Raw genomic sequence first — 14,123 nt, 5'->3', positions numbered from 1 at the left:
TTTCTATGGTCTTTCTCACATCCTCTATTTTTGCTCCTGGCAATCATAGCACTGTTCGATGCTCAATATTTTGTGTTTAATGTAAGTATCAGTATCCTCTAATAACTGAATCACCAGTTACAAGAATACCTTTTCTGAACAGATGTGAAGAATCTTCTACTTCTAATTCAGTAATATCTGCTGTTGCAATTTCTAGGAAGGAATATATTAGTCCTACTGTTTTCATTGCTTATTACATTTGCAAGTATGCAGTTCTCATCCTGTTGGCTTTGTACATTCACAGCTTGAGCTATATTATCAACTTCTATCTTTGTCCCCTTTTCCCCCTATAGTATATTCTTCAATCTTTAAATGTTCATTTTTGATTTCTTCCTTTAAATCTGCAGATTGTCTCACTTTTCTACCTTCTCTTTTGGAAAAAAATTATGCCTTTTTTTTGGTAGAAAAATGTCATCTTTCCGTGCAATCTGTGTGTTACATAACAAAGCAGTGTCTTTTGTTCTGTGTATTCTCTTTGCTTTATAGACATTAATCAGTTTCTTTTTATTCCTTATTTTCCTTTCTTTCTTTTTTATTTTATTCTATATGTTCTGAATATATTCTACCTCTTCCTATTTTTCAGAAAGTCATTTTCAAAATTTCTGCCCATCAGATATTTATTTTATCCACCAAACACTAGTCTGTACGATCCCTATTACAGATTACAGCCATTTCTCCTGTTACCACTAGGTGGTGCCACATACCCATGAATTAGCCCTTACGGAAGATATCTCTCTCCCTGAGTTTTACTTTAGGAATAAACCCATTTTCACTCTTTCTTATCTTATGCTGTTTCTTCCTCTCATTTATTTCTATTGCCCATGTTGCCTTACCACTTTCTGCTTTAAGATACACACTTTTTGCCCTACTCCATACCGTAGCTGCTGTCTCTTTTGCTTACTGATTGTTTTTCCTTTCTAGCATTTCACTTTCTGGGTCTGCCCATTCTGTTCGCCCTGCAGGCTCACTCAGCTCCCCTACCCTACCCCCAAATCCCACCCACCCCAATGCACCTACGCTTACACCTCCTTGACCACACCCCTTACCTTATAGCCCTATCCCCAATCCCATCTCATTATCCTATTACATACTTATCATACATCATTTACTTACCCTCATTAACTAACTCTTTCATTATATACAGCCTTGTTCCTCACCCTCCCTCATCCTATACCCTATCTCTTTACATTTGTTTCATCTCTACTCATGATCATCTGCACTTTATCACTATCTTATACCTTACAATGGCCATTATTTCTATGTCCAAACACACAAGGATACTACTCCTTTTCCCCCATTCTTACTTTTCTATCTGTATCCTATAAACTTACAGTCTATGAACATCTGTGCATTTCAGAACTTCACCACCCCTCACAGCATACTTTACTAGTAACACAGCCATCCTCCTATAACCATATAAACTTAACTTCAATACCCTCCTACTCGCTTCCTAAGTATCACAGACTTTCTCATTTAGCTTACTTCCAATCCAGAAAAATCACTCTATATCTTCTCCAAACCTTTAAAGATTACAGTTAGACCCCCTCTACACCTCCTAGTAGCTGGTGATATTCACCCCAACCCTGGCCCTAACAGTTTAGATGACACTTAACCCCCTCACCTCGATTTCCATTACCTCTTACAACCAAGCAAAACCCTCAAACTCTCTCCTTATAAGCACATCTGAATATACGCAGCATAAATAATAAAATGGCCTATCTTCATTCACTCCTAGATGTGCATTCTTTTGACATCCTATGCCTTACAGAAACTTGGCTAAAACCAACAACCCAGGATAATGAAATTACCCCACCTGGATATAATATTTTGAGAATAGATCGGTCAACCAGAAAGGGTGGGGGTGTAGCCATCCTATTCAAATCTGAGCTGCAAATTACCACTTTTGACATGCAGCTTCCTTAATACCTTCAAAGCCATTTATTTAATATGCTCCTACCTTCTTCCTGCAAATAATATCAGTACCCTAGAAAACATCCTTAGCTGGCTCTCTACCTACTTATCCCAAGAAACCATAGCACTGGGTGACTTTAACATTGACTGGACTACCTGTATCTCACCTAACCCAACAACCCATATAAACCTATATGGCTTTTCCCAAATAATTACCTGCCCTACTAGAATCCATAAATCTAATAACAAAGAAAGCACCTTAGATTAGATCCTTGTTAACGACCATCCCTTGTCTTACAAAGCAGGCACCCTTCCAGATGACATTAGTGACCACTCTCTAACCTTTGTATGTAGACAAATGATCAGCATTCCTAACTCTAACTTATTTAGAACTACTCGGTTTAACAAAATTTTAACCAAGAAAGCTTCCGAACCGAACTTAAGGCATGTGACTGGTCACCTCTAAAATACCTACCACTAGAGGAGGCAGTGTTATATTTCAACACTAAATTCCTACAAATCTCAGACTATCATGCCCCTGTTCGATTCATCAGAAACGACAGAAAAACTGCTCCATGGCTTACAAATGAAACCAGACAAAAAATCATATTAAGAAATAAAGTTTGGGCCAAATGGAGGACTACTAAAACTCCAATAGACCACCTACACTTTAAGCAACAGAGGAACTCTACTAAAACTTCTGTACTCCTTGACTAGAAAAACTTCTACTTTCGACTCCAACAAACCCACCACCACAAACCACAAAAGTTCTGGTCAGGCAAAAATAAGCTCTTACATCCAGGCCACTCCAAAACACCAACCCCAACAGGCTCCACCCTTGACAATCCTAAACTTATTGCCAATGCCTTCAATACCTTCTTTACTAATGCAGTCCAATCCCTAGCCAATTTTTTTACCCGTTACTACTAACCTGTCACCCACTTTAACTAACTTGTCTCCCTCATTTCATCTACAACCTGTGCCTACATCTCTTATCTGCACCCTTCTCCAAAGACTTAAACCAGGCACCCCTTCAGCTGACCTCCTACCAGCTGAATATCTACAGAAATCAGCTAAAGTCATAGCCTATCCCATCTCCATACTTATAAACAGAACAATCACCGAAGGAACTATCCCAACTATCTGGAAAATCATTCCTCTTCATAAGGGTGGTGACTCTACTGAACTCTATCGCCCTATAGCCCTACTCTCTCCACTAGCAAAACTAATGGAAAAGTGTATCCACTGACAACTACTTGACCACATTCTTCATAACAATTTACTTGCCACCTGTCAACATGGCTTTAGACCATTCCACAGCACATCATCTTCCCTTCTATCCTTTTCTGATTGTATCAACAAAAATCGTAATAACAACTCCCTATCATCTGTACTCTTTATTGACCTCTCAAAAGCCTTTGATATGGTTAACCATCATCTTCTTTTGGATATACTTAAATCTCTCTCACTTGATACACAAGCACTACACTGGTTTAAATCCTACCTAGAAAACAGACAACAAGCTGTGATCTGGGACAAGGAACTCTCTACACACCTCCCTGTTTCCCTTGGCATGCCTCAGGGCTCTGTCTTAGGCCCTCTCCTCTTCTCCATTTTTATTAACGATCTAAATCTTAAAATTTCTGAAGCCACCTGCATACAATATGCAGATGACTCTACGCTAATTTGCTCTGCTTCTTCCTTACCCAAACTCCAATCGCTTACCCAGAATGTATTCAATAAAGTTGAAAATTGGGTCCTACAATGCTGCCTTCTCCTGAACGCGAAAAAAACAAAATTATTGCTCTTCAATCCTACAGTAAAGTCCTCTCATTTAGGCCTTACAGTGACATCCAAAAATGGGACTGTAATATCTCCAGAACCAACCACCAAACTCTTGGGAGTGATAATTGACCATAATCTTACCTTCGACATACACATCAATACCACCATAAAATCAGTTAATAGAAAGCTAGGTACCCTTTACAGAATTAAACCCTACCTTACCCCACTGTCAGAACTACTATTGCCCACACTCATCTCATCTCCACACTATTCTATGCCACTCCCATTTATACAAATCTTTCAAAAAGCAATCTCAACAAACTGGCACTCACCTATAACAACATAGCTAGATTTGCTACAAACTCCCCATTTAGAACCCACCATTGTCAGAATCTAAATCAAATTGGATGGCTAGAACTCCAAAATCAACTATTATTTCAACAACTTACTATCACACACAAGATTTTATTTCATCCTACCAATACTCCAATACTAACTAGTCTTATCATCCCCTACAAACATCTCTCTACCCTTCGCTCAGCCAATAGGTTACTAGTAACTATACATACATCCAAAAACAAGCTGGGGACATACTGTTCTCAAACACTGTAGGGAAAGCTTGGAACCTGCTCCCCAGGGAATTCTCATCTCTCTCCTCTACATCTCTATTCAAAAAGCAACGTAAGGAATATCTCCTAACTCACTGGCTATGCCCTTGCACAAATCCTGACTAAAACTCTACTCCTCCTTTTTTTTATGCCTAGTTGTTCATAATACTCTCATCCTATCTCCTATTAACCGCTGTGAATATGTAATTTTCAGCCTACCAAACTTACTAATACTGCCTTTCCTTAATCTGCTGTTAAGCTTAAACTCACTTAGCATGTGCTCTTCTTTAGAAACAGAACTCTACCTTAGTTTTAATCTGCCACAGAGCTTAAACTTGCTTAACAAGCTCTACCCTAGCTTCTTTTTAGAATTATTGTTTGTACACAGTTGTAAACCATATTAATACTATTATGTTATGAAACAATCTTGTTTTTCTACTTGTAATTATTTACTATGACTTTAACTGTAGTGGAGCTTTTCTCCCCGGGTCTCTACTGAAAATGGACATGTGTCCAGCTAGCCTAGCCCGGTCAACAAATGTAAAATAAAATAAGTAAATAAAATCAGTGGAGAACCTTTCCAGAAACAGACTCTAGTCTTATCCTGATTACGTCACTTCTCCTTTAAGAAATTGTCGAGTCCCATGATAAGACTACCTTCTTGATCTGTAGACATCTAATCTTCATGGTTGGCTACTGAATTTACAGCAATATATATAGTATGATTCATGAAGTAACAGTGTTTTTGTTTTGGCCAGACAATGTACCACTTAAATTCCACTTTGCTTGATAAGTAAGAGTAATGCTTATGTGTCGTCATGAGGTTTTTGTGGGATAGCTTGAGGCTTTTTATTCTTTTTTTCTCTTTAGAATGCATTCTAGAATATATGCTTGCTCTCTCAGATTCTGGCCTTCTGTATTGTTGCAATTATTGTCCACTTTAGAGCTGTCTCAGATGACCATAAATCTTTTGAAGGATGAACAGTGGTGCAGCTAGATGTAACTTCAACCTTCCTTAAGACTTAATTAATCTAAATTTGGTGATAGGGTCAGTTCCTGCTTTAATTCAATTTTTGTATTCATATTGAATTAACCATCTTTTGAGCCAGCAGTTTCTTTTGAGCTTAGTTTCCTTTCTTGAAAAATGTTTGTAGTTTTAGATTCTTTGGTGCTTTGGAGGCCTTTCTGATCTTTTGTAAGGACAGATTTCCTCTCCACATAACCCTACATTTCCTTCCAAAATAACTTAATAAACCAGCAGATAGTACTGAATTTCTTCTGAAGTTTACCTTTACATTCCAACTAAACCAGTGTGTTATTTTCTTTTTAGGATTCATGACAGGTGCTTCTGAAGATAAAGCTTGCCTGTAGACATTGACTACTGCGCATTGTGTGCTGCAGTAAGTCCAGGAAGCTCTGATTGTTAACTTAAACTAAAAAAGATAACCAATCAGATGGTGGCATAATTGGACATGTGTGAAGCAATGGAATTCTTTAGTGTTAGTGAGAGTATTAAAGCCCAAATCTACCAGGCAGAGAAGCAGACTCTTCAGCTGCATATTCTGAGGATCTTTTAGCCATGAAATTGATATTGCTCCAGCTGGGTCTGCTGTCCATACCCAGCTATATGTTAGGAATTGAGCCCAGGTCTAGAAACAATTTCTGAAAGATTTCCTTAATAGACTGCTTTATAAGAGCTGCCAGTATTCAGCTGACATTCAGTGCCACTGCTCAATGCTTAGAAGAAATTTCTGCAAACTGAGGTAGTCCTTAGAAGACAAGTTTGCTATGTCAATACATACAGTAATGCCACAACTTTTAGTATCCCCAGTCAGGAGGGTAGAACCCCTTCTTCCCTCTCTAATGGATTTGCAGATTCTTTCATTGGTTTATGTTGATATTATAGTGGTATTCTGGTGTAAGGATGGGAATGTTTTATTTATTCGTTTTTTATTTCCACTTTGTCGATCAGTTTAGTCCCACCAACCCAATGGACTCTTTTCAAGGGAGGCCAAAAGTGGTATTCATACTGACTACAGAGAGCTGGCACTAGTGCTTGGTGAACTCCAAGATGGAGGAAAGAGTAAACTGCTGCTGAAATTTTGGATTGAGAGAATCAGAGCAAGATGTGAAATCCTAGTTATTGAGTTGGAAAACAGAGGTATGGATGAAGAGATATTGGAGAACTTCAGGAATGATGGAGATGCAAATGATGGAGATGCAAGTGAAGGAGAGAAGGAAAGCTGGAGTGCTGTGATGGATCAAGTGTTGCAGTATGAGATCAATATTGATGCAGGTGACATGGTAGAGAAGCAGATTACAAGGGCATTCTCAATTATCGGAGTAATCATTTTTAAGACTATGCCTCTGAAACAGAGGTGCTATGAATGACAGAACTTAAGGTAAGAAAAAAAACATCTGCAAGTGTAAGTCAAGTAATAAGAAGCAGTGTAAAATGTGAAGGAAGACATTTGTCAAGAGCAGAAGGGCAGCAGCTTCAGGAAAAAGAATAAGAAGCAAAACCAGTGCTACTCTTGACAGGTCTGATATTGTTGACAATATTACATTGCCATTAGGATTTACGTTAAATGACATAAGAGATTTGATACATTGGGGACAGAAAACCTTTTTGTCAAATAACTTTTGAGACTTTTTTGGGTGCAGAAAAGTTGATGTGTCAATTAGAAAAAAAAATAAGATATCACTGCGGAAAAACTTTATTTTTCAGGAACTTGGCTTGCAGTTAAAAAGACAAGTGACTGTGCAGTTTGGAACTTCACAAGTGAAAGAATTTGAACTTAATTTTTTTTTCTTACAGTATGTGATAATGTACGTTATATAAAGAAAATGTATGATAAATGTTTAGTAAGGGAGATTGGGTGTGTGTGTTACATTGAACATGCATGATAGACAGTTGTAGCATTTTCAAACACAATAGTGAATGGTAAAAGAGCCAGTGTTGAGTATTGCACGCAACAAAAGACTTGCTTTTGTTGTGGAGATGAAAAACATTTGTTTCAGGAATACACACACACACACACACACACACATACACACACAATGTAGGCAGTGCTTAGAGCAAAGGTATACTGTTAAAAACTGTAGAAAAATGTGTTGGAAATGTAATGAGCCTGGACATTTTTGGTGAGAATATCTGAATATCTGGTGGTCAAAAAAGAAACTGAGTGAGAAGAAAGATATTATGAAGAAAAAGTGAGAAGAAAGATATTATGAAGAAAAAGTGAGAGGAAAGACATTATGAAGAAAAAGTGAGAGGAAAGACATTATGAAGAAAACAATATTCAGGAAGAAAGTAAAAGAAAAATGTCTTGGTGAACAAAAATAGCAAGAAAAAGGACTAATGGTAAACTAACTTCAGATACAAACAAAATAACTATGAAGGGTTGGCAAGTGAAGAGGAGAGAGAGGGTGACTAAGAAAAGGGAAAACAAGAGCTAAAGTTAATTTTTTGGGGGGAAGGCATGAAGGAGAAACAGAACCATAAGAATTGGTGGGAAAGATTTAAGTATTTTTGGAACTAAATATAAGAAATAAAGGGGGGGGTTAATTCTTGAATGGTACAAAAAGAGAAATATGAATGTATTATGTTTGCTAGATACCAGATGTGTTAAATAGGAGAAAAAAATGAATCTGTTTGTGGGGAAAAAGATTAATATGTAGTCAACAGGATATGAAACATATTCTTTGTTAGAAGTGTTAATGTGTCTGGAAGAAAGCTGACAAAAGTATTAAGAACTGGAGAATATAACACTGGGGAATATTGATTATAAAATCTTTATGATGAAAAAAAAATGGGATTGTTTTACAAGAAGTGACTAGGGCAGAGGTGTATGGAGTAAAGAGAATTCAAGTACTAGAAATGATAGTAATAATAAAATGTGCAATAGATGCTACTTTAAAGGAGAATAAAAATGTAAGGTTGGTTGTGTATGACAGCGTAAAAGTAATTCAGTAAGCCATGAAGAAATGTGAAATATTTTAGGGGGGTTATGAGGTTCAGAAAAAAAATAAAAGTAGTATAGCAGGGTTATGAGATGTCTTGGGGGAAGTTTATGGTAAATAGTTAAGAATGGAAATAAAAACTGAAAAAGGGATGAAACAGTGGTGTCTGAATATCTGTTTCTTTCTTCTAGTAATGAATACAGTAAAACAAACATGCTTTGGTGAAATGAGAAAAGTAGGACAGGAAATGGAAAAAGATATAACACCCATCTATGTTTTATATGCTGATGAAATATGGTTGTGGAGAAAAGGAGGCAAGATAACATGAAAGATGTTAGCTTGTGAAACTAAAAATGTAAAATACTGAGAATATTGCAAATAATGTAAATATTACAAAAATCTAAATAGAATGGAAGGGATTTGATATATTCCACTATACATATATTAAGTGAACTCAATTTTTTTGATAAATACAGTGGAATCTTGCATCCACCTGAGCTATCACCAGTTCAGGCAGATGAGGCCTCTGTTTACCATCTCATCTGAAGGACAGTACACTCGAGTGCAGAACCACCACCTTCTGTGCTGTACTGCAGTGTCAGTATTAGAATATTATTCCAAGTACCTTGTGTAGGAATAAAACCCACAACCATCTGATATTCCATCACTAAAGGCAAGTGCTACTGAGACTACTCTTCCTTTTTTGATCACATAGTCTGATAGTTTCTTGGCAAGAAGAAACTGAGAGGGAAGGATTTATCCTGCCCTGTTATGAGAGTAATTTATATAGCATGACGAGAGTTACCTAGAAAAGGATGGCAAACCCTTTAGAAGACTACTGAGAAAATAGATCTTAGAACACTGACTGGAGGCCAGTTTGTGAAACAGTTACCTGCAGACTAAGAAACCCTCTTGTATGATTTGGTGTTATGGTAGGCACTCGAATAACAAGTATTCCAAAAAGAAAAATCTGTGGTATCCTTCGAAGTCTCAGAAAAACCCAGTATGCACCCTATACTGGGTCTAAAACAAACCAAGATGAAACTTTGCTGTGTGAAGGGTGTGATGTTCCAGGATGGTTAATGGTATTAGAGAGAACTGGGCCATAATTACTGAAAGCTCATATTTAATTGAAGTCCTTGGAGAAGCTCCTTCCTTTGTGTACAGGAAAGCCAGGAACATCAGGAGTTGGGTTGAAGGTAGGCCCAGACCACAGGATACATGCACCAATAAGTGTAGAGCCAACTGTGTCTTTTGTCAGCACATACAGGAGGGAGACCTGTTTTTCTGCCCGTATTTAAAGAAAATGATTAAAACCAATGCAGGAGGTGACTGTAACTCAGTGCAGGTTGTTTCAGGGCTAGCTGCAATGACTATGAAGCATTTTATGTGGGGAAAGCGCTCAACAGACTTAAAAGAAGGATTTCTGGCCATCTTTTTCAAATTATAGCTAAGTGCAAGAATAACACACTGACTCAGCACCTGCAGCTACACAAATGGTGCACTGAATTTAAATTTCAGATTATTGACATGTGGACCTTTTGCAGCTGGAAGGAGGCATTCTCAATCTTTTAGAAAAACATGAAGTATTGTGGCAGCTGAAACTGAGCACTTTTAGAAAACTGGGGTTTAATTATTACTGCTCTATAAAAATCATAGTAGATCTCAGAAAACTGCCCCATTGTTTAAAAGACTGATATGGGACCCATTAATGCTGACATTACTTGCTTATATTGTGTTTTAAAAACAAATATCAAACACTGTTTATAACATTGTAAGTTAGTGCTAAAAGAAGTAAATGACATACTTTATTTAGGTAGCTCATGTATGCATTAATCTTTTTTGATGGCTCCACATTAAATGCGACTTTAAATTATTAGCTGAACACTTCTGTTACATTTTTTTCTTTTAGGCAGTGAAAGTCTGGTAGTTCACACAATGTGCATGGGGCCTAGACTCGTTTTTTGTTTGTTTTGTTTTTGTTTTAAATGTTGCAATTACTCTTTGAGTGCAGTCTTACACCCTCAAATTAATTGTTTTCTTAGTTAGATGGTACACTTAAACAGATCCCCATGGCCTTAGTGCTTCATTTTTGACATTTAGCACTGTATTTCCAGCTTAGCAATTTTTTATCCTGCTTAGGTTTTCAGTTGTATATCTATTCACGTGTTCATTCATATTATGATTTGTTTTTGACACACAAACCTGATGAAGTATTTAATACGAAAGTAACCTTTGTTAAAAGTTGTATATTTGTTAATATTTATTATGGTAGATGCCTATTGGTAGATCTTTTATAGTCATTTTTAGTTACTTTGATTTCTTAATTAATAAAGTTATGATTAGTTGGTTAGCCTATACAAATGAGATTGTAATTTGTCTTTAGCTTTCTAGGTTCAGTTTTAGTTTGCACAGTCTCCAATTATACCATGGTGTTAAGGGGGGAAAGGATGATTTGGCTAAATGAATGATTTTAATGCTTTTATTGCTCTTATCTGAGCCGCCCTCTGTAACTACTCCCTTGCCCTAAACAATCTGATTATATAGAAGGAATGCTTTTCATTATACTCAACTAGGATCGCTTGTTTGCGTGTTTTAATAAAGGATATTCAATTTTTAACTCAACTGTGGGCTACCTATTATCTATTTGATTATTTTGGAGCACATATTTTATAGTTATATTTTACAGTTCGATTTTTATTAAGTGAACTAAGTGCCTAGCATAATTTTGGAAGTGAACACACACCCTCCACACTGCAAAGTTTCTTCTTAGTTTCAATAACAAATATTGTGATTGGAAATAACCAGAACTTGAAAAAATATAAAATGTTAAATATTTTAATTACTGTAAAACAGTTGTTGATATAATTCAAATGTCCCTAAATATTATACAAACATTTGAAATCATTCAAGCATACGAATGTGACTAAGAATAGTGTAATGTATCACATATGCATTGTAAGTAGTATAGCCAAATGACTGTTTTTCCACAAATCTTTTCAATGTGTGAAGTTGTAATAAATATGAATTGGAGGCCTTGGCGTAGAATACTGTCTTACAGCTTTCAGTATAGAATCATAAATGTACATAATGTAGAATGATAAATTAAGTGGGAATACTTAAATGACATTACCACCATTTTTTATCAGCTTCTTTGCTTTCATTACAGCTCCTACAGTGCTTCAATGTCTTGATAACTGCAAGCTGATAGAAAGTTCTCAGACTCGTCTTCGTAAACTTGGGGTGAAACTTGTTCAGCGCCTTGGACTGACCTTCATGAAACCTAAAGTTGCACACTGGAGGTTTGTTTAAAAAAATGTTTTTCTGTCTTCTAAAGTGAAAATTAATTTTCATGTCTGTTACCGGATACATTTTGCAAACAAAAAAGATAAATCAACTGGTAAAAATGTAGTCACTATTTGAGAAAGATGTTTGCAGTAATATTGCAAAATTTGGGGTTTTAGTCACTGGTATTATCTATGTGTTTTTAGGCAGTCCTAGCTGGCCCCTGTACAAGGGTGTTAACTGGGTTGTGCTGATACTCCCTTGATATCCACTGAGATGTGCCCCATATAAAAGCAGTGCTGTGCTGTGTGCCATCTTCATTTCTGTCTATGCCTAGTAGTTGCTTTTCCTGTTAGTAAGCAGTATACAATCTTAGTACTTGATAACTGGAGGAAATATTTCTGTGAAACTGGTTGTGATTAATTGATAGGTAATGTCATTCTCATTTAAGTCAGTTAGCAAATGTCCTTATAGGAGCCATACTATCTCTTAAAGATTTTCATTATAGGGTGTTTTGGCATTGTGTATGATCCATATACTACTGGTCAGTATCATAGTAGAGCTGCCAATAATTACAGACTCAAAAACTTTCATTTTACCAAAAAAAGTTAAAATTTTGAAAAAGGGTGTAATAAAAAATTTACAGGTGGTGAAAAACCTGAAAGGGTTATACAAATGTCTGAGAAATTTAAAGAAACATAAAACTGAGGTTGGAATTAAAGAAAGCAAGATATGAGAGAAAAAAAAAGTACGTGTTTAGAAACATTCTTCAGCACATTAATCTAATGGAAAGACTTCTTGAAGGTTTTGTTTACAAGAGTAACACGACCTGACAAAAAGAGTGAGCAAGAGGCTACACCTCAGTTATTTTTTAAAGAAAAGCTTCGGTCCCCATCATTGACAACCATCCTGACAACTGATACAAAGAAACAGTCACATTTAAGATAGTTTCAGCTTTGGTGCATTGATGCACAAGTGAAGAGAGAAGCAAGAAGTTTTACTGAGAATGTTTTCTTTTTTTCATAGCTCTCTTGCCAGTTGTAAAATGATAATGGAATATTTCATTTTGTCTTTCTTTCTTAGACCTTCAGCACTGCTTCAGCCAGTACAAGCGTCAAAACAAATTTGGATTTCAGAGTTATCCAAGAGCCATTGTAGGCACAGGTCCTAGAATGTATGTTGGCTGCATGTACACTGTAGGCAACATTTTCTTAGGTTGTATTCCAGATCCACATACAGTACCTTTTCTTCCAAGAAAATGAAAGGATCCCCTTACTTTTATCCTCCTTAACGAGGGTAGAGGACTTTGAGTATGGGCAGTCTGATTCAGATGCTCATCTGTTGTCTCCCTCCTTCCCTGTATATGTTTTGGAAAAGTTGTTAATTTGACGAGGGTATGGTTCAAGGTGCAAAGAACATTACTGCGCAAAAGGGAGATTATAAATTAATGAAACAAAAAAATCAGAGATTATAAATTAAAATCTTAAGAGCTTCAATATTGGGCTCTGACCTTCTTGAGCCTTTCCAGAATTTGATAAAAAATGTGGGTGAATGTTTTGCAGTCTGTTGTTGTAATCACAGTAACCTTAGTAATAATAGCTTGAGTTGGCTTGTGCTTGTGTTTTGTTTCTCTTTTTACAATAGAGCTAGGGAATATTATCTGCATGATAGCAAGTTCTTGGATGAGCCAAGGTTAGTGCACTTTGGAGAAAGAGCAAGAATGGTGTTACTTTGCTTGTCAGTAATTTTCTTTCTCCAAGCTTCAGCAGCCTGTGTGTGTGAGTAATAAATGTATGGGAGCGAATCACTCTATATCGGTATTATGAAAATTCTAAATAATTCACCATTTTGAACTGAAGTTTTAACTGCACTTCCTCCAAACATCAAAAGAAGAGACCAAACGGCTTGATTACATACTTGAAGCATGCCTGATAACAGTAGCCAATCAATTTAAGCATTCTGATATTTATAACTTTCTTTGAGGTATTACATGTGCAGAGTTAGTTATAATTAAAAGGAGATATGCAGGACTTCCCACCCCTCCCCACAAAAAAATATTAAAATCTGTAGGCTGGCTTCTATGAAATGTCATTTATAAGCAAATCACATTCATTAAATATTCACCAGTGGTACTGAAACAATCTGGTAAAACACAAGCTACAACAGCTGTCAGAGCCTTGTCGGTCTTGCCCAGAGGGGAAGAGCAGCCTTTGGCTCAACAGTGCTCAGTAATATCCTTCCTTAGAGCCCTCTGGGGATTCAGGTAGCTGGAGACTCTGTCCCACTTGTTGAGGAATGAATGAAAATTGACATCATCAGATAAAGAAGTTATGTACTAACCATAGCGTTCCATCTGTGTTGTCCATTTTCATTTTTCCTCAATTCCCTTCCCTCCAACCCCCTTCCTTTTTGTTTTTGACTTCTGTAAGAACTAGAAGATACTAGGGGAACCACTATTCCTGCCTTTGAGCTCCAGGTATTGGTTTCTCATATTATGATTGTTTCTAAGTTTCTAAAAGCAAAAAAAATCAG

General features: G+C 36.6%; 1 protein-coding gene across 1 annotated transcript in view; it reads left to right on the top strand.

Moving 5' to 3' along the window:
- Positions 1 to 14,123, top strand: part of TBCD (tubulin folding cofactor D) — a 3,708,267-nt gene that overhangs the window by 921,315 nt on the left and 2,772,829 nt on the right. The window contains exon 9 of the mRNA XM_044068123.1: positions 11,476 to 11,608. Coding sequence (XP_043924058.1) covers positions 11,476 to 11,608 — 133 coding nt within the window. The remainder of the gene's footprint in view (positions 1 to 11,475; positions 11,609 to 14,123) is intronic.

The sequence above is a fragment of the Protopterus annectens genome, chromosome 4.part0 (genome assembly GCF_019279795.1).
Source record: "Protopterus annectens isolate FY-2018-M chromosome 4.part0, PAN1.0, whole genome shotgun sequence".
In the NCBI taxonomy this organism is placed as follows: Eukaryota; Metazoa; Chordata; order Ceratodontiformes; family Protopteridae; genus Protopterus; species Protopterus annectens.
The sequence above is the reverse complement of the archived record's forward strand: the minus strand, read 5'-3'. Positions and strand labels throughout refer to the sequence as shown.